The 21060-nt window shown below is 30.7% G+C and overlaps 1 protein-coding gene across 1 annotated transcript in view; it reads left to right on the plus strand.

Moving 5' to 3' along the window:
* Nucleotides 1-21060, plus strand: part of LOC107439574 (tyrosine-protein phosphatase 10D) — a 125964-nt gene that overhangs the window by 62199 nt on the left and 42705 nt on the right. Inside the window, exons 2-13 of the mRNA XM_071186967.1 lie at nucleotides 2351-2600; nucleotides 4168-4446; nucleotides 5639-5923; nucleotides 7282-7557; nucleotides 7646-7746; nucleotides 7955-8123; nucleotides 10229-10492; nucleotides 11205-11356; nucleotides 13980-14195; nucleotides 16076-16217; nucleotides 17239-17517; nucleotides 19791-20072. Coding sequence (XP_071043068.1) covers nucleotides 2351-2600; nucleotides 4168-4446; nucleotides 5639-5923; nucleotides 7282-7557; nucleotides 7646-7746; nucleotides 7955-8123; nucleotides 10229-10492; nucleotides 11205-11356; nucleotides 13980-14195; nucleotides 16076-16217; nucleotides 17239-17517; nucleotides 19791-20072 — 2695 coding nt within the window. The remainder of the gene's footprint in view (nucleotides 1-2350; nucleotides 2601-4167; nucleotides 4447-5638; nucleotides 5924-7281; nucleotides 7558-7645; nucleotides 7747-7954; nucleotides 8124-10228; nucleotides 10493-11204; nucleotides 11357-13979; nucleotides 14196-16075; nucleotides 16218-17238; nucleotides 17518-19790; nucleotides 20073-21060) is intronic.

The raw sequence follows: 21060 nt of genomic DNA on the forward strand, positions 1-21060 counted from the left end.
CAAAAAAATCTTTTGTCGATGAAAACTATCTTATTTAAAAACCTTTCCATTAGTTTGTGTAATTCATCAAAAAATTATATTTTATTTTACGCAATCTGGTATATTCGACGAGTTTTCTCTTGAAAACTAATATTTAGTTTAAGACGCTAAAAGCTATCGCGTAAAATACATTTTAGCAAAGATAAAATGAATTTAATTAAATATTGTACGTCATAATGCCGCTTACAGAAAATCTTTTGTGCTTGAAAACAGCTCTATTTAAAACTTTTTCCTTACTTTCTAAAATTACATCAAAAATTACTTTTTTATATTTTACAATCCAGTCAAACAATGTGATAAGTTTTCTTAGGAATTATTATTATTTCGTGTAAGTTTTCTTAAGAATTGCTATTATATAGTTTAAGACACTAAAAGCTATCGCGTAAAATATATTTTAGCAAAGGTAAAATGAATTTAATTGAATATTGTACGTCATAATGCCGTTTACAGAAAATCTTTTGTGCTTGAAAACAGCTCTATTTAAAACTTTTTCATTACTTTCTAAAATTGCATCAAAAATTACTTTTTTATTTTTTACAATCCTGTCGAGTAATGTAATAAGTTTTCTTAGGAATTATTATTATTTCGTGTAAGTTTTCTTAGGAATTGCTATTATTTAGTTTAAGACACTAAAAGCTATCGCGTAAAATACATTTTAGCAGAGATAAAATGAATTTAATTGAATATTGTACGTCATAATGCCGCTTACAGAAAATCTTTTGCGCTTGAAAACAGCTCTATTTAAAACTTTTTCCTTACTTTCTAAAATTACATCAAAAATTACTTTTTTATATTTTACAATCCAGTCGAGCAATGTGATAAGTTTTCTTAGGAATTATTATTATTTCGTATAAGTTTTCTTAGGAATTGCTATTATTTAGTTTAAGACACTAAAAAAAAGCTATCGCGAGAAATACATTTTAGCAAAGATAAAGTGAATTTAATTGAATATTGTACGTCATAATGCCGTTTGCAGAAAATATTTTGTGCTTCAAAACAGCTCTCTTTTAAACTTTTTCATTACTTTCTAAAATTATATCAAAAATTACTTTTTTATTTTTTAGAATCCTGTCGAGTAATGTAATAAGTTTTCTTAGGAATTATTATTATTTCTTATAAGTTTTCTTAAGAATTACTATTATTTAGTTTAAGACACTAAATGCTATCGCGTGAAATACATTTTAGCAAAGATAAAATGAATTTAATTGAATATTGTACGTCATAATGCCGTTTGCAGAAAATCTTTTGTGCTTCAAAACAGCTTTAAAACTTTTTCATTACTTTCTAAAATTATATCAAAAATTACTTTTTTATTTTTCACAATCCTTTCGAGTAATCATTCTTATAAGTTTTCTTAGGAATTATTATTATTTCGTAAATTTTTTTAAAGATATTTGAAGTAAGTAATTCATGTAAAGTGCATTTTATCGAACTTGCTGAAATGAAATTAATTAAATAGATTAAACAAAATATTGTTGACACAAAATCTTTTTCTGTTCCATTTAAAAAGTCAAAAAAAAAATAAATTAATATTTTTCTTTTCAATTTGTCAAATATTTAAGTGTTTTCAAAATGCCATTTAATAAAACATTTGTCCTTTAAAATTTTTGAAGTTTAATATGAATGTGTTAACTTTTATTATTTAAATCTTATTAGATAATTTACTCATAATAAGGTTTTAATTATAAAAATTGCTGTTAATTTTATTGTGCATTGATTTTACTTCTGGTAATCGTTACTGTAAAGATCCATTTTTATGGAACATATTACGGAACAAAAAATCTGATAATCCGTAATTTTTACAGTAATAATTACAGTAAAATCACTGAATCTCTAGAATTAAACAAATATTACTGTAAAAATTATGGTATATTATTTTACGATAAAAGTGGAATTTACGGTGCAATTGATTTTACGGAAGAAGCACCCAAAGTGCTACTTTTGTATACGGCACTGTATAGCGTAATTTGATTCGGAATTTTTTACAGTGGAGGAAAAAAGTTTATAAGGTTAAATATCTAACATTCGATCAAAGTAACGCATAATTACCAATTATTAATGAAAAAAAATATTTTTTCTGACAGATTAAATGCCCTCTTGAGATGTTAAACCAATTTCTGATAGACCGACGATATCATTATTTTATCGCATTATAATAATTAAAAAATAGATTTCTTTTGAAAAATTAAGATAAATTTTTGCAGCAATTGAATTAAATATTTTTCAAGATTTTTGACAATTTGCAACTCAAAATAAATGTCAAATTATTAGATTTTTTTTTTAAAAATTAAATCTCTTTTCCCTTTGTTAGGTATGCTGCGGATCAGAGTTGAAATTCCGCATTCCACAAGAGGCGGCGGCGACAGGTGATGGCATCTATAGGGTCTCCTACGCACCTGCAGGAGGCTATCCAGCGACCAATTTCACTGTGGACTCATCACTCATCAATCAACTCATCACCATCAGTGATGTCCTTCCAGGAACACTCTACACATTCCATCTTTATTTCAGCAATTCCACTACACCCCCTAAACTGATATGGACATCGGATTTACCAACCAGTAATTACAACATTATTAACTATCATAGAGGGAATTTTAAAAACGAAATTTCAAATGCACTCTTATGACATCTCGTATAATTGTGATGCGGATGTAAAATATCCACAGTATTCGATGGATTATTTGTTAGAATTCCCTTGTGGCTGGACTAACCGTGAGAAGTTTTCCTTTCCGTATACACAAAAGACTTGACCATTAAAGTCCCCATTTAAAAGATTTATAACTTCATTCTTAACACACAGGGCGTTTAAAAAAATATACGGAAGTCCACTGCACTCTTAGGACAGCTGATAGAATCGTGATACTGACTTAAAAATATACGCTGTAGTAGACGAGTCATGGGTTAGAATTCTTTTGTAGTCGGACTAACCGGGAGAGGTTTTCATAGTTTTCCCACCCATGTACGCAAATTGAGCAAGCACATTTTAACTTAATTTCTTCAACAAAACTTTTTTTTAAAATTATTTTTAAAAAAATAATCTCCCTTTTTAAATAATAGTATATATTTACCTAAAAAATATTAATAAATATAAATAATACTTTTCATTAATTTTATTAAGTATTAATTATTTTATTTAAATTCGGTTTTTCGGAGTTATAAAAATTAAAACAGTGCTTTTTAGCTTGTAGTCGGGTTTACCAGATGTCGCTACGATATAAATTATCCTATATTAGAAAACATTCTTATCTTATATAAGGATTGTTGAATTTGTGAAAGTTGTAGGTGGAACTTAAATATCTTGAATGAGAAATTTTAATACAGAATTTACAAGAAAATTTTTTTTAAAAAACTCGCACACTAGTTTTTAAGTGATTTATAAATTAAATGAAAGTAGGAAAAATGTTTTTTTTTCGAAGACGCAGTTTTTATGATTTTCGTATTAATCATAAGAAATTATTATTGGCCAATTAAACAATGGTATTGGATTTTTCTACTTGAATTGCATGAGTGATTAGTCTATTAAGAAATAAAAAATAAACTATTATAAAACAATTTTCAAATTGTATATCCTATGCGTTTAAAATTGTGAGAAAAAAAAAGGCTTTTAGTATATTTAGTTTTTTGTAGTGGTGCCATCTAGTAGATTTAGTTTTAATGAAAGTCCACCCTATGTAGATTAATGAGACGTACAAAAATTATTCATGTAACAATTTTTATCTGAAAATATCAAATAAAGGAGCATTTTAATAGTAATTGCAAATTTTATTTTTAGTTATTTAACTCGATTTTTATTTGCAGTAATTCAAATTTGCAGCATTCAACATTAATTATTAATTTTTGAATTTTTGGGGGATTATGTTACTTGATCCCTGCTGATGTTTTGTGCTTCACCCGTAATAGTTCGAAAAATTACAGGGAGGGGGGGGGGAACTCATATGAACACATAGATATATATTTTTGAAAGTGGCTTAGTTTTTTATCTTAATTTTGAGCAAAAAACATTAGATTATTTTAATTATTTACTTTCATGTAAAAAAATCACTTTTTTTTAAATAATTTAAATAATTGAATTTCTTTTATTCAGTTTTAATATTTTTTGACTATGCATACATTTATTATATATAGCTCCAGAGCCACCTGTCAATCTGACGGTAAATGTGATGGGTGGAAAAGTTGCGGAGGCTATTTGGGAGTCACCAAGGCAGGGTGGTCACACAGGCTTCAAGCTCTCACTAGTCCCTCTGTCAGAAAAAGATGAGACACCAGTACGGAATAATTACATCAATCAAGTAACTCCGTTTTTATTACGAGAACTAACTCCGGGAGCCTCTTATGAAGTTCAACTCTTTTCCGTCTTCCACGGTCAAGATTCTTCAGTCTTTGTAGCTACTAATTTCACAACAAGTAAGCGTCTATCTATTTTTAATATCAGTTTATTTACGTTTTGATTAATTATTGGTTTTATAATGATTAAGACATTATCATTGACATTAGAAAAATTATGAACGGTTTTAGTAATATTTTTGCGAGGAAAAAATTCGTGAGTAATCGAGGAAAGATACAATTTTTACCTTTTGTTACTATTTAATTCTACAGCCTGAATTTATTTTACAAAGTCTCTGTGGACGAAGATAAATGTGTAATTCCTTCAGAATATTTGAGCAGTTTCGGAGTAGAAAATTTATGCTACAAGTAAATCTTATAGCATAAATTTATTTTACTAAGTCTCTGTGGACGAATAGGTAAAGGTATAATCCTTCGGAATATTTGAGTATTCTCGAAGTGTAATAAGGTTCCAAATACATTTGGCAATAAATATACATGAATAGTAACTTAGCCTATCTTTTGGAAGCAAATTAAAACACCAACAGTGCATATCCTATGTTGTGAATAGTTTAAGTAAGTCTTAGGGGTATATAGTTGACTTTGCTTATTGGGAGCTGAAGGACAAGAACTAAAGGCAAGGCGCATTCCTTATTTTCTATTGTATACGTATAAACTTTAAGCTTAATTTACTTAAGCTCACTTAAAACCACCACTTAGTCCTTCCTTTAAAGTTCATCTTTGAATTCTTTTTTTTAATTTTTTTATTTAAGTCTGCTAGCTAACAGTATTTCTTCACTTTCATGTAAAAATTCTTTAATATTTTCACCATGAGGTAAAACTTCAGTTTTCGCAAAAATATGTGTAGTATACTGACAAAGGAATTATTCTCGCTGTTCAGATAGTTTTGATTTCCAATCTTGCTTTCCTGTTTATTAAATATGCATATAGTTGTTCTAAAGTAAGAACTCCCCTAGCGATTCGTCTGGACCTGTGGCGGTAACAATGGTAACGAGATGTAACTATTTCTAGTAGGGGTGTGAAGTTATTGTTTAGAACAGGTTTTGGGTGGGGTCGGCGAGAGAAAGGGAATCTTCTTCTTCGGTCTATTGTGTTAGCCCTAGAGTGAAGAAAAGCTACCCTCCCTGAAATGTGCTATTCTTGTTTCCATAGCAGCAGACGGCCTCAGACTTTGTGGTGGGGGGATTCTTACCATAAACAAACTATAGTATCATTTACTACTTGCTGTGTACAATATTGCTTTTATTTTCAGAACCCAATACGCCTGGCCGGTTCATTGTGTGGTTCAGAAATGAAACCACTCTTCTTGTTCTGTGGCAACCACCTTATCCGTCTGGCATCTTCGACAAGTACCGGGTCAGTATCGCACCCGAGGATGCACTGGAATCAGAGCTGCTGGTCGACAAGGAAAGAGATCCACCTGGACCAGCTCAAGCAGCTTTCTACGGTTTGATTCCTGGCCGTAATTACAACATCTCAGTACAGACAGTCAGTCAAACTCAAATAAGTGAACCGACTAGAGCTCAATACAGAACAGGTAAGTCCAAGAAAAGTTCATAGTAGAATTAAAACTAGTTAAATAAGGAAATGAAAATAAATATTTATTTATAATTTTTTTTTAAAATTTATTAGTTACTTTCAAATTGTTTAGATAGAAGCATGAAATGAGCATTGAGCTTGAAATTCAACTTCTAGCTCAATTTAGAAGAGGCTATATTGCTTTCTTTAAACAATTTTAAAATTAAAGTGACAATGGTCTTAATTTTATTTTTTTTACTACTGTTCATGAATAGTATTTCTATGCGACCCCATACAGACAAGTGGATCATGGGCTTATTTGTTAAAAACTGATAATTTTACAACTGCGAAAAGTAATTGCTTTAGTCATTTACTCTTCCCATGAATGTTATCGCTTAAGTCATTTGTTTTGTCAAATTTTTCACTATTCGAAAAACCATACAAAAATTTAGGGAATTTTAGTAATTATTCAGTCAAAGAACTTCGCTAAAAATAGTTATAATTTCGAAACAAAACCGGATAGTTTTTCATTGGGCGGTGCCGGCTTTAAATTTCGTAAGGAAATAAGGACATTCCGATTGTTAAATTGTCGAAATTTGTGGAAAATAGGAACATTTTATAAAAAAAGAAGTCTTCTTTGGATGCAAATTTTTTTTAGGTAGGTACTAATGTTGCTTGTTTTTATAAGAATATTTTTTACAGCGTATGAAATGTGGTGGGACGCACAATATCGTGACCCCTAGATCCCTAAATCTCCAGAACACGATTCACAGTTTAAAAGAAATTTTTTTTTTACTAAATATTTCTGTTTTGACCAGTGTCCACAGTTGACGAAAATAAACAAGTGATAAAACACTTAGAATGTTTCTTTTCATTCATCCAGTGAGTAGATTTTGGTTGCCCGAGATATGATTTTAACGATATGGAGATCGCCTGCCAGGTGACCTCGGTCAGCGTGCCTGATTCCGAAGTTAATGGTTGCCGATTCAAATCCCGAAAAGGGCATGGTTGTTTCTGAGCGTTTCCTTGTGATGTGTGAATGTGGCCCATGCTATGAACGATTCAGTGGCAGTGTGGCGTGAATAAATTTGCTCGCCTCCGTGACTTAAGTTCACAGGAGCCCACCGGGTTATGTTAAATGAGCAACACTTCCGGCATTTTCCGAGGCGAAGAACAAAAAGTTCAGCGCCTACCATTAAGAGAAAAAAAACGCTTTAAAAATTTGATTTTTGAACCAATGTGCCTCTTATTATGAATTAAAATGATTCTCCAAGAAATATTATCATTTTGATTATTTTTCGCTATATAAACCACATCTAATAAGTCTACATAAGAACATATTACAGAAAGCAGCTCTAATTTTTTTACATCTTCCAGTTCCCTTGTCACCCATGAATGTAACATACGACGCCAACCGCCTGACGTCTTTTTCATTTGATGTCCGATGGGAACCACCAACAAAACTCTCAGAATTCGATCGTTATCAAGTTGCTCTGGGTATCCGTAACACAGTCCGTTACCTCATCAACAAAGAAGAAGAAAGAGTCGTAACATTTGACGAAGATCTTGAGCCAGGCAACACTTATGAAGTAGTTGTCAAGACTGTCAGTGGTAATGTGGCCAGTTGGCCAGTCACAGCCAATATAACCACAAGTAAGGAGTGTTTCACAATATCTTCTTCAATCTAGACTGGAATTGATTATAGTGTTTTTAAATAAAACTGATTTGTGTTTGTTTCCAGGACCATTGCCAGTTAGGATTCTGAATTCAGCTTCTGATAGTATAGGAGAAATATTCCTCAAGTGGGAACCTAGTCGTAATAGCACCCAAGACTCGTACAGGGTAAGCCATTAAAGTCAGTTTTTTTTATTGTTGTTTACATTTTTTGTATATTTTTATTAATACAATACATTTAATTACCATATCTTTATTTCATTTGCTATAATAAGCACCGGAGGCATTGATAAATTTCTTAGTTCTCTATTGCGAATTTAGAACTTAATAGTTGGAAATTAAGGCTTAAATGGGTTTTCTTTTAATTATCTTTTAGATTAAGTACAGTGACATGGAGGCCTTCAACAGTGGTGGTAGTCTTATGGTAGTTCGCAACAACAGTATCAACTTAACATCCCTTCTGCCAGGAAGGAACTATTCCATAAGTGTTTCGGCTGTCAGTAAAAAGATATCAAGCAATCCCACTACTATCTATCAACCCACAAGTAAGCTTTTTTTAAAGGTATTTACTTTATATACTTCGCAATTCCAGTATAATTTTTTAAAACACTCGTTAACTTTCAACAATACCAAGTGGAGAATTGGGCAAAACAACGTTTATTGCCAAGAAAAAGAGTCAGATTCATGGGTAATCCTGATTTACTTAAACTTGTGCGGCGTAATCAACATACTTGGTTCGAGTACCGAAGTTAGTTACCTGGCGAACCAGTAATCTTCAAAGTCTTCTCTGTAATCTTCATCCTGAAGTATTACGAACTGAACTGAACTGATGAAATGTATATATACCATCGTAATTTGTTGCTTTTTCTCTCTTTTTGCGCTTTACTTTACGTCTATTTTTTGTTCTACGTGTTTGATTATAATCCTGGAGGCTTTTAATTTCTTTCTAAAATTCATTTGTTAAAATGTCATTAAAGTTATGCTTAAATTACGCATTTCTTCTTTATTATCTTTGATGATTTATCTATTTTAAATACAGAAATTAGAATTTTATAGAATTAAACAGAATTTTGATATGCAGGACGTAATACACTCAGCCTATCTCGCCAAACTCGTAACAAGGCCATTATTTATCAGGGTTTACTTGTCGTCAGACAAATTGCCAACTGGGTCTTCTCACTATTACACAGAAATCGGATTTAGCCATTATGAAGTCTCAAGTTCGTCACGTGCTAGATTATTTTAGATAACAGTCCTTCTAATATTGTCTAACTTACTTACTAATAAGTATCTTACAAAATCGTGGTTCAACGAATTATATACTATGCTTTAACATATACCTATTTGTTGAACAATTTGATGACAAAAAATAATGTGCTTGAACACTAATTTAGACTTAATGGATGGAAAAACTTTAAGCGAAATTGTATTACGCTAAGAACTGAAGCATTACTATTTCTAACACCACATTCGTTTTAATACCGGCAAGGTGGCCAAGCGGTCAGCTGGTCACCTTGTGAATTGTAGAGCCAATGGTTGTGGGTTCGAATCCCACTCAAGGCATGGATGCTTCTCTCTGTGTGTTGCTCTTTATTGTGTGATGTGGCCCACCCTATAAACGAGTATCTGTGGCAGTGGGGCGTGGGTGATGTTGGTTGCCTCCATGACTTAGGTTCACTCGTGCCCACTGGGTAACGTTAAATGAGAAATACTTTCGGCATCTTCCGAAGTGAAAGCAAAAGTTCAGTACCTGCCTTAAAAAAAAATAGAAACATTCATTATTTTAAATAGAGAAGTGTAACGTGATTAGCTTTTCTGAAATTTAAAGATAATTTATATAGATAAATATAAAGATAAAGATAATGAAAATATAAAGATAATGAAAAAATACGCTATTCTTCTATACTATTTAGATTCTTTGTCGAATAGGAAATCAAAAATTTAAGCTCCCATCTTAATACTTAAAGTGATACTTGATACAACACGAAATATGTGTTTACAAAAAAAAACACAATAGAAAGGAAACGTTTTTAGTTTTAAGTTTAAAAATTGAACTAGGAATTACGTGCTTGCTTTTATTTACTCGTTTAAATACATACTACGCATAATTACTACGGGGGGCAAAGTCTAAGTCCCGCACTCTAGCATTAGGTGTGCTAGGCATATAACAGATGTAACTTTTCAGTAGATGTCTTCCTATTCAGAACTCTAAACGAAAAAGTGAGTTTTAGAACTCTAAATTCCTACAATGTAAATTTTCTACCACTGTTATAAATTTATAACACTCGTGCCAACCTTGTAAAAACACACATGTTGACTTATGTAGTCTTTTCAGAAAAAGTGGTTTAGGTAAACGGACGTAATTCGTATACACTACGATTTTATTTGATTCTTAAGTTTATTTTTTTATTATACAAAAAGAACAATACTCATAAAAGAAGTTCAGAAACGGAATCAAATGCTATGTCCATTTTCTTTAATGCTATGTCCATTTTTGCTAACAGGCTTTTCGAGCTGTGTCCAGATTTAAAATCTCACCCGACGCAAATATGAACATCCACTCCATAAGTTATCAAATCAAAATTGTCAAATTCGAAAGTACGCAAAAAAGGATAAGAAACCTAGAATAAATGCGATTGTTTTATTTCAGAACCTTCGTCTCCAGTCATCGAATTGCTGCAGCCATCAGAATCCGGGGGATGGAACTTGACATGGAAATCAGATGTGACCAGTCGTCAGGATCAATATTCCGTCATGTATGTGCGGAATGACACGCGCTACTTACAGGAGAAGATCACGTTCCGCAACTGGTTGGTGATTGATGACCTCTATCCCGGTGCTGGCTACGAAATCAAGGTGTATGCGATCAGTTTCAATCTTTACAGCGAGCCACACTCCTATTTCCAAACCATACGTAAGTTTTTTCCTACAGCTGGTCATTCTATCCTTTTATATTTGATAATTTTTTTAAACTACCACGTTAGTCTAAAAAGAGATTTGCTTGATGAGGAAATACGCAGTTCAGAGGTTAAGGTACTTAGTTGGACACTAAGCTATACTAAGTAGAGGACAGGGGTTCATTCTCAAGTGGTGTGTTTTTCATATGGATGAGTACTAGATTGGGAAGTAAAGGTGACCGGTGCCTATTACTGACCGCATTGGTACCCCGCCCTAAAATTTTAAACAATTATTTTGAATAATGTTTTACGCTCTATTAACTATTTAAAAATACAAACGAAGAAAAATTAGGTGTTTGGAATACGTCTTGCCGATGTTTACCATTAGAAATAATGCATGCCTTCATAATGTTACTTTATCGTCTAATATATATAAGCTTGGTTTAGAGTGTCATTATTTGTAACAACTATATTTTTGTTAATATATATATTTGAAAAGAAATATTTGTCTCTACTTAAAAAATTTATTAAATTGGTGATTGACGACTAAGTTTGTGATTCTAATTCATGAAATATGCATTTTAACATAGCTAAGGCAATATAATCCGGAGTTAATGTGGAATTTTTATTTTTGCATCACCGTGACTTAAAACATACTTTATTATCATTCCAATAAGCAGATATTTAAGTTTGGAAAGCAGCTTATTTCTTTTTCTCATCTTGTTTCAGCGCCATCAAAACCACGTGGTTTGCAGGTTGTGAAAGCAAGCAATACTAACATGATTATTTTATGGTCTGCGCCATCTGGTTCTCTGTATGACCACTTCAACGTCCGTTATCAACCAGTTGGTTCAGCTTTCTGGAGAGAAATGGGTATGAATGTTTTTTTCAATTAAATAGTAAAAATTTGTTTAAAGATTAGTAACTGTTCCCGATAATATATATTCATTTTTCTATCAACTTCATACCAACAGTTTATAAGCACACTTTTGTAATTGATCTTAAAATACCAATTGCATGTCTAGGTGTGTGAAATCATTGACTACAATTAAAAAAGACAGACAATAAAAACTGAAAAAATAGACGGAGCAAAAAAAAAAAAAAATGGATGGTAAAAAAGTCAGAATCATGGAATACTTTAAAGATTACCGTGCTTTTAATTTGTGTACTTATTTCGTATGGATTTGAGATTAAACGATGACAGTGGTAAATGACTTTTAGTAGATATAATTACGTAGATGAATTGCATAAATTCAGTTAAAATGGTTCTGTTAAGCTGGGTCCAATACCCAATCGCACTGAAACTATTGTTATACAGTGCGCAAAAAAAAAAAATTACCCTGAATAACTCTTAATCTAATGGTCGGATCTTCATGTACTGAAACTCGGATCTTCACGTACTAGAACTCAATCTCAATGGTTTAAAGGGGTGATCTCGAATATGCTAATTAGTTAGGGCAGGAGATATTTCAAGTTGTTAAATCAGACACAAAAACGTACTATCTCTGAATAAACATACCCCTTTCAAACGGGTTTGGATTCCTTTTCCCTAAAACATGGGGGGTTGTGGCAATCCGGAACATAGTTAATCATTAGAAAAAAGTAGTTTATTTAAGATTCGATTTCTCAGGAACTATTCGACCAACTTCGTTTAAATTTTGTATTTTGCCACCCGTAATTACATTCTTTAAAATGAAGTAAGAGTTTGCTCACCTTACGATTTAAAAATGTTGCGATTATTAATAAATAAAAAAATAATAAATAAAATAATAGTAAATAAAATAATAATAAATAAAATAATAATAAATAAGATAATAATAAATAAAATAATAATAAATAAAATGATAGTAAATAAAATAATAATAAATAAAAACATAATTAATGAAATTATGATAAATAAAATAATTATAAATGATTATTAAAATAATTTTTCGTATGGAACTATTTTATAATTGTGTGCACAGATTTTATATTGCGTGCAGAATTTTTTTTTATCAGCTTTAAAAGTTCTGGACATATGGCAAAATACACAAAAAGCAAACTTAACATTAAGAGAGGTCCAAACTTTCGGTCGCTCTCACGACCAAACTATTGGGATCATGTGTTCAAGATTGAGGCTAGCCTCTATATTTTGAGAGTTAGGAATTCAAATCCGTCGAGAAGAAAAATTTATATTTATTCAAAGAAAGTACGTTTTTTTTGTTTGATTTCATAACATAAAATATTGCCTGCACTAATTAATTAGAATATTTGAAGTCATCCCTTTAAACCATTAAGATCAAAAGCTATTTAGGTTGTTCCGTTTTATTATTCTGCGTACTGTACATTTGTATATTACTAGATTCCGCTAAATAATAATACTATTCCAGCTTCCCAACGTTTGAACTATGTGAGTTTGAACTATGATAATTCTGTCTTAGCTGGAAGATTATGTCTTGACATTCAATTGAACTATCAGAATCTCTCATAAGGAAATGAAATAGTCTATGGTTAAGCCCGTAACGAACAATAGAATAAAACCTGGTATCATCTCGGAAAAAAGAAAGAACATTATTTCAATATTTCGCATTTGCCTTAAAACTAAGTGGAATTTGATAAAATTCACCTTGAACACAGAGTTTGTAAATAGAATTTTCTCTAAACACTGCTTTCCTTCTCAGTTAAGTCAATTTTCGAATACTTTACATTCGAATGGAAATCGACTTCACAATCAGTATTTTTAGCTTTCTTATCAGCATTCACCGCCGTCTTACACAAGCGAAATTGAAGTGAAATAAAAAAATTGCCATTGAAAAAAAAGTACGTAATTTAATTAAAACAAAATGCATACTCGGACAGAAAAGAAACGTAATTTCATTAAAACAAAATGTATAATAAAATTGAAAAAAAAAATGCAATTAAAACAAGCATATGAAAATGTAGCTGTTGGTTGAATTTGTTGTCTGTTAATTCAATTTATTGAGCTAACAGCTATATTTTATTTATATACTTAGGTGTTAGGCTTGTGATAGTTCATAAAACCTATTGTTACTTTAGAATTAGTAATTATAATTGTTGTTGTTGTTGTTAATTTACGTCGCACTAGAGCTGCACAATGGGCTATTGGCGACGGTCTGGGAAACATCCCGGAGGANAATTAATGTTAGATATGGTAAAAGAAAGAATTTTACTATCCCTGTCATTTATCTTACTGATGAAGTTGTACCAACGTGATACTTAAACGTATAAGTTTTAATAAAAAATTTACCATTTGTGTTTTTCAAACATTGTATTTAATAAAACTTACGTTTTTCACAAATTATAATAAAAACCTAACAGATAATATAAACTTAGAAAGCTTATTAGTGGATATCGAAACATCAGTTTTTGAGTTCAAAGTGAAACGTTGGAGCATTTTCCTTCCTTACCGGAAATGTCATGTTTCCTCTTTACCTAACTCTTGTCGAAAAAGTAATAAACTGCGCTTCCACCAGCAGAATGAAAACTTATAAAAAATAAAAATAACTTTGTTTTATTGTTTTTGTTAAGATGGGCTTCAGATCTTCTAATAGTTGGTCTTTCTCTCACTGGCTTCTAGATCCGAGACCCTTAACAAAAGTGAAAGAAGTATTGGATTCTTACAATATAACATTTGAGTGGGAAGTGCCTCATGGACACCGAGATTATTACATCATTGTTTACAATCCAATCGACGATCCACAGGACCAGAAGTCTTTACAGGCAAGATTGCTTTATTATTATTATTGAAATTGCAATAAAGAACATTTTTTCTATTTTTTTAAAAGAACTGACGTCGTCAGTTTCTTGAAAGATTGTTGATTGTGAAAGATCGATATTGTTGATTGATTATTGTAAGATCGATATTGTTGCTTTATTGTTTTTAAAGACCGATATTGTTTTATTATTATTGTTATTGCAATAAAGCACATTTCTTCAATATCTTTCAAGGCACTGAAGCTGTCAGTTCCTTGAAAAATTATTCATTACTGTAAGATCGAGATTGTTACAGGATCGATATTGTTGCAGGATCGATATTGTTGCGTGATTGTTAAAAGATCGATATTTTTGCTTAATTGTTGAAAGATCGTTACTGTTGATTGATTATTGAAAGATCGAGATTATTTTACCGTTATTTTTATTGAATTAAAGCACATTTTTTTCAACCTCTTTCAGTAAATGAAGTAAGACAATATCTAAATAAAAAGATGTATGCTAAAAAATTTTTGCAAATTCGAAACTACTGATTCAAACGTTTAAAAAATTTATGCTTTTTATGTTCTTAAAATGTAGGTACTATAGTTTAGTATTACCTAAAATTTATATTGAAACCAATAATAGTTTAAAATATGCTTATTTGGAAAAGTTTTACATTTATAAACGAAAAACTTCATTATAATTGATATGAAGAAATTGAGGTTATATTGAAGTAACTTATCAGTAACTTATGAACGTCATTTTTGTGTATTACTATTACTTACAAATATCTTTATAATTTTAAATTAATGTTTTAACTCATTTTCTACGTGAATAATTAAAAAAATAGTCATTTCAAATTGAATACTTCTAATGAAAATGAATAACTTTATATTTTTAAAGTTTTGAAAATGTTAGTAATGTAATTTATTACTGCCCCGAATTTATATGGAAAAAAATTATATTAAATAGACTTTTAATCTTTTAAAATTTAGTGTAATGCATAGAAACGAATAACTTCGCTAGAATGGTATACGGATAAACTGATACTATATTGAAATGACATAAAAATGAGTAACTTGAAATAACATTTCTCTGCATTATTATTTACTTTTATAATTATTTATTATTATTATAAACATTTATGGTTATTATTTATTATTATTATAAACATTTATGGTTATTATTTATTATTATTATTATTGATTACTATTATTAATATTGTGACTATTATTTATTATTGATATTTATGATCATTATATATTATTATTATTTATATTAATGTTTATGATTACTTTTTATTGATATTATCTGCAATAAGTATTTATTAATATCATTAAACAGCTGATTATGTGGTCGCTTTAAAAAAAAATTTCAAAAAAATCATGTGAATCACTTTCTGAACTTTGGATGAAACCTAATGAAAAACAATAAGTTAAAACTTCTTTTAGAGTATATTCAAATATTTTAATAAACTATTCAAAATGATTTAATATTTCTTTTTCTGTAATTACAGCAAGTAACACAAAGTATATTCAAAATATAAATTTGTATATTCAAATAAGGAGCAACCATTCAGTGTAGTTCTGGTTTCGAATTATAAAAAAAAAACTAAATTCAGCTAGATTTTTTTTTTTTTGAAACATCGAAACGATGAACCTGAAAAATTGTTTACAATATTTTCAAATTAACTTTTATTCTAAAAATAAAAAAATCGTGGTTTTAAACTATCGTATAGTTTCCTTAATTATTAATTCATACTTTATAGGAAAACTATTTAACAATATTGAACCAACCGAGGAAAAGAAGATAAAATATTTTAATAAATTGATTATTATATTTATGTATGATTGATATAAATTCGAGTAAGGCTCAATGCAGTTATGCAATGTGTTTCTTATCTGTAGGTTGCAGCAAATGGAACAAAACCTATGGAAAAGATGGATGTTATTATTGACGACTTAAAACCAGGAGAACTGTACTCATTTCGATTTTATGCAGTCAGCCATAATTTAAGAAGTGAAGGTGTCACCGTCCAAACTAGAACAAGTAAGTTAAGAGTATTTTTTTTTTTGGTTAAGTGGTTTGTAAAAGTGGTCACCCACCAGCTTACTGACCGCAGCCAGTGATGGTTGACTATCGGTGTTCTACTGGAAAACGTGTCTTTACGTTCAGTCCGCTGTGGAACATGATGCATTTAAATTATCCTTTGTTTCTAAATCACTCACCAATTTCTCATTTTTATTTAGTCTGCGTATATAATTATTTTTCAATTCGTATGTAATATTTCGTTTATATTTAATCATTTATTTAGTTCATGTGTTCAATTTTTATTAATTTGGACGACAATGGAGTATGAATAGTGGCATCTAATTTCTCATTTATTTCTAATTCATGAGTTTAATTTTTACTCATTCATTCGAATAACGACTGAACACAAATAGTTGTATCTAATCTGTGCATCTAATTTCACCTTCATATTATTTAGTTTATACCTTTTCATTTATTTATATTTGTATCAAGTTAACGGAAATAGAACATCAATAGCAGCTTCTAATTTCTTATTCATGTTTTGAAATTTTATTCATTCATTCGAATAACGATTGAACACTAATAGTTGTATCTAATCCATGCAAATTTCTCATTAATTTCTAATTTACCCATTTAATTTTTATTCCTTCATTTGATTAACGATCGAACATAAATAGTTCTATCTAATTTTTCATTTATTTCTAATTTATCTTTTTAATTTTTATGCATTCATTCGGTTTACGACTGTACACAAATAGTTGTATCTAATTTCTCATTTATTTCTAATTCATGCGGTTAATGTTTACTCCTTTTTTGAATAACAATTCAACACAAGTAGTTGTATCTAATTCCTCTTTTATTTCTAATTCATGAGATTAGTTTTCACTGATTCATTCGAATAACAATTGAACACAAATAGTTGTATCTAATTCATGCATCTAATTTCTCAATTTCATCTCGTTTTGTTTAACACATTACTTCTAATTCCGCAACAATCACCCTCAGCTTCATTTAAATCAACAATCTTTCTTTCTTTCAGAGCCTGTTATCGATTCAGTGATCAACATAGTTACTCGAGAGCAGGAGACAAAAACACTAGGCATCAAATACACACCGACTCTTCGTCGAAGTGTCGTGTTTGACCGGTACCGATTTCAACTGAGCGATCCATCAGTACCTGCACAAGAGAAACTCTTCAATGATACCAACACGTTGGTACTTTTCGACGACCTGGTTCCCGGCAGACTCTATGATATTTCAATATGGACCGTTAGTGGCGGTGTGAATAGTGTGCCGATTCATCGACAGACAAGATTGTGTACGTATATTTTATGTTTTTATTATGGAAACCCAGAAAGATATTCAATCTTTTTTAACTATATATAAAAACTATTAAGCTATCTCTATATTAACCCTTTGTTTACGGCTGGTATAACAGGTGTGGGAAGAGTAGAATTCGACCATGTCAACCTTCATCTATAAAAAGGTACTCCAACTTAGAATCGAGTTAACATGTCTTATATACTTGGGAATTGGAATTATATATTTGTAGTGGTAGATATACTACAATACTCCTCCACCAAAATTCTATGAATGGGATTCCACTAGTTGATTCATTGCTGTTTTGAAGAGAAGCCGAGAGAGCTGTATTAAGATCACCGAACGTTTTGAGAGCTGTATTAAGTGGTTGTGGTCCCTCATGTGTTGCCCTTAGCAGTCGAGTGTATGCATTGCACGTGATCGAGACTGAGAAGCAACAGCGTGAGGAGGAGAATGTTGCAGTCACAAGTAGCTAGCAAATTAACTGTTCAATGTGGGCCATCCATCGAAGTAGGCTTGTTCAAATCGAAGGGGGCGTTACTGTTAAGACAGGCGAGTTCATTTCGAAGTGGGAGTTTTTGTCAAAGTAGGCATGTTCCCATCGCGTCCGAAGGTCATCAATGATTTTCAGTTTTAGTCAGCTTTCCAGGAGTGGGCCAATCAACTGTATTCTGCTGTATAAAATTGTCCATTTTTAATTCATCGTTCCTAGACGATAGACAAATTTATCTAACTGAAGAAATTGACAAATATCAGTGTGCAACAAAAGAAGTGAATTAAGTGAATAATGCTTCTAAGTTCTTAAATAGACTTCTAAGTGAAATTTTAATGAATTTCGGTAAATTAGCAATAAAATTTATGCTTTGACAACAGGCTTTAAAAATTAAGTCTTGCTTTAATAATTTATCTGCAAGCTTCAAATTGGCGAAATCATTAAAATTTTAACAATCATATACACTGCTTATATCAAAGCGTTGATTTTCTGCTGCCCAAAGGAAGAATGTCTGAGCGAGATCATTGACTTCAGTTGTTTAACTTTCTTGGAGTCTTCTTCCACTAAAATATCCACGGTATTCTATGAAGTTTGAATGCTTGGCGAGGAAATAAATGTCACATCAATGTAGAAGGTGAAAAAAAAATTTCCCAGAAAAATGTAAATTTTTTTTCGAAAAATGTCACTTAGAAAATGTTTTTCATAAGACGTATAAGAAACATTTCGATTAGTACATTTTATTACAATCTAAAATCCTCCTAAAATTATTATTTTATTAATTTCAGCAACAAGTTGTTTGTTTGTTTAAAAAAAAACTTTTGTATTGCAAAACATTAAACTAGTAGAAAGACCGGAAAATAATGTTGTTTCTGCGTATTACAATATTTGTTTGCCATTTATCACATCATTGTGTACTTGATAACCATGGTAAAGACACTTAATGGTCGGAGTAATTTGTTTACTAAGATAGCCTCCACCAAAAATCGTATTTATGGTAATCGGTAATTTTTTCCTTTCCAGCTCGTATCCATCAGGTAGATCATACCTGCAAAAAAAATTAATGAGTCAGGGTGGGAGGTATTGTTTCATCCAGCATATTGTTCTGATATTGTGTAATCGGATTTCCATTTATTCTAATGGGTACAACATCTTTTAAGCATCTAAAAATTTTAAAATATTGTTGGTGTCTAAAATGTTAGTATCTAAAATTTTGTTGGTATCTTAAAATTTTGTTGGTATCTAAAATGGTGGTATCTAAAATTTTGTAGCATTTAAAAGTTTTAAAATTTTGTTGGTATCTAATTTTGTTGGTATCTAAAATTTTGTTGGTATCTCAAAAATCAAATGATTTTTATCGCTTGAGATTTGAAAATCCGCACCCTAGATGGCAAAAGGCTGTTGATAACGAGATTAACTACATTATTGATTAAAAATAAGAAAGTTTTAAAAAATTATCTGTTTGAATTTAAATTAAGAATAGGACATTACTTTCCTGCCACCTCCAATAACTGCAAAAGCAAGATAACGCCATTAATAATTATTTGTTGCTATTTTTAAATTCGAAGAGTCCCATTGAACTGCTCAGCCAAATACTTATTACACTTATTACTTCAACTTGAAAAAGGTAAAACCAACTGATTAGATTTTCGTATACCCTTTATACAAATTGCAAATTGTTCATACAATCATACTTATAGTAACTATAAATTATATAATATTAAGCTAAATGCTTTCTTGGCTTCCCTTCACTTACTTTTGTATCAATGATATTTTTCCAGTTCCTGAACCCATCACTGAGATTCGAGCTGAATCTGTAACTGACACCGACATTACTCTCAGTTGGAACAGACCTCCAGGTGAAATGGATGGCTATGAGATCCAGTACCAAGATCCCGTTGGACATTTAATCATGAATGTCAGCTTCTCAGAAAGTAACACATTTCGTGATTTGAAACCCCACCACAACTATACGTTTTTGGTATCAGTCATAAGTGGATACGACACTGCAACCGTACGCCGAAGTAGACTCTTGTCTAAGACAGTACAGACACTTGAATCAGGTTAGTATTGATGTCTTTGAGATTTTAAGTAAATACCAAAAATTGAGAGTCGCTACTTGAAGCCTGAATGTGCATTTTGTTTCGGAACGAAAAATTAAATTTTTTTTTACCAATGTTGTGCTAAGGTCGAGTATTGGAGAAGCTTGAATTTTCCAGAAAAAATTTGGAATTTTTTTTTTTTTTAACCAGTGTTGTGATAAGGTCAAGTTTTGGAAATGAGCGATTCGGAACTGGGATCTACTTGAAAAAATTTGAAAAATGTAATTTTTTTCAACCAGTGTTGTGATAAGGTGCAGTGTTAAGAAGGGCGATTCGAAATTTGAGTTTTAAGTAAATTTTTTAAACCAGCTTTATGATAAGGTTCAGTGTTGGAGAAGAGAAACTCAAAACTGGAATTTACTTTAAAAAATTTGGAAATTTTAATTTTTTCCAACCAGTGTTTTGATAAGGTACAGTGTCAAGAAGTACGATTCGAAGCTGGAAGGAGAAATTTGAAAAATTTAATTTTTTTAGCAAGCGTTGTGATAAGGTTCAGTGTTGGAGAAGAGCGATTTAGAACTGGAATTTACTTGGAAAAATTTAATTTAGTTTAATTTTTTCAACCAGTGTTGTGATAAAGTACAGTGTTATAAAATACTGGAATTTTCTGGAAAAAATTTAAAAAATTTAATTTTTTTAGCCATTTTTGTGATAGGGTCCAGTGTTGTGGAAGGGCAATTCGAAGCTGGAGTTAACTTGGAAAAATTTGGTGCTGCAATGTTTTTGGAGAAATAACTCGGAGCAGCGATTTTTTATGAAAACTTCGTTAAGAAATATTTTGGGGACAACTCGGAGTAACAATTCTTTGGGAAATAATTTAAAGTAGCAATTTTGTTTTTCTCAATAATGTGAGAAATCAGCTATGAAATGAATGGGGAATTGGGTATAAAAAGAAAATAGTCCTCAATAATTATTAAAGGATAAAAAGCTTTTGCAAATAAAAATTAAA

This window comes from Parasteatoda tepidariorum, chromosome 10 (genome assembly GCF_043381705.1).
Source record: "Parasteatoda tepidariorum isolate YZ-2023 chromosome 10, CAS_Ptep_4.0, whole genome shotgun sequence".
NCBI lineage: Eukaryota > Metazoa > Arthropoda > Arachnida > Araneae > Theridiidae > Parasteatoda > Parasteatoda tepidariorum.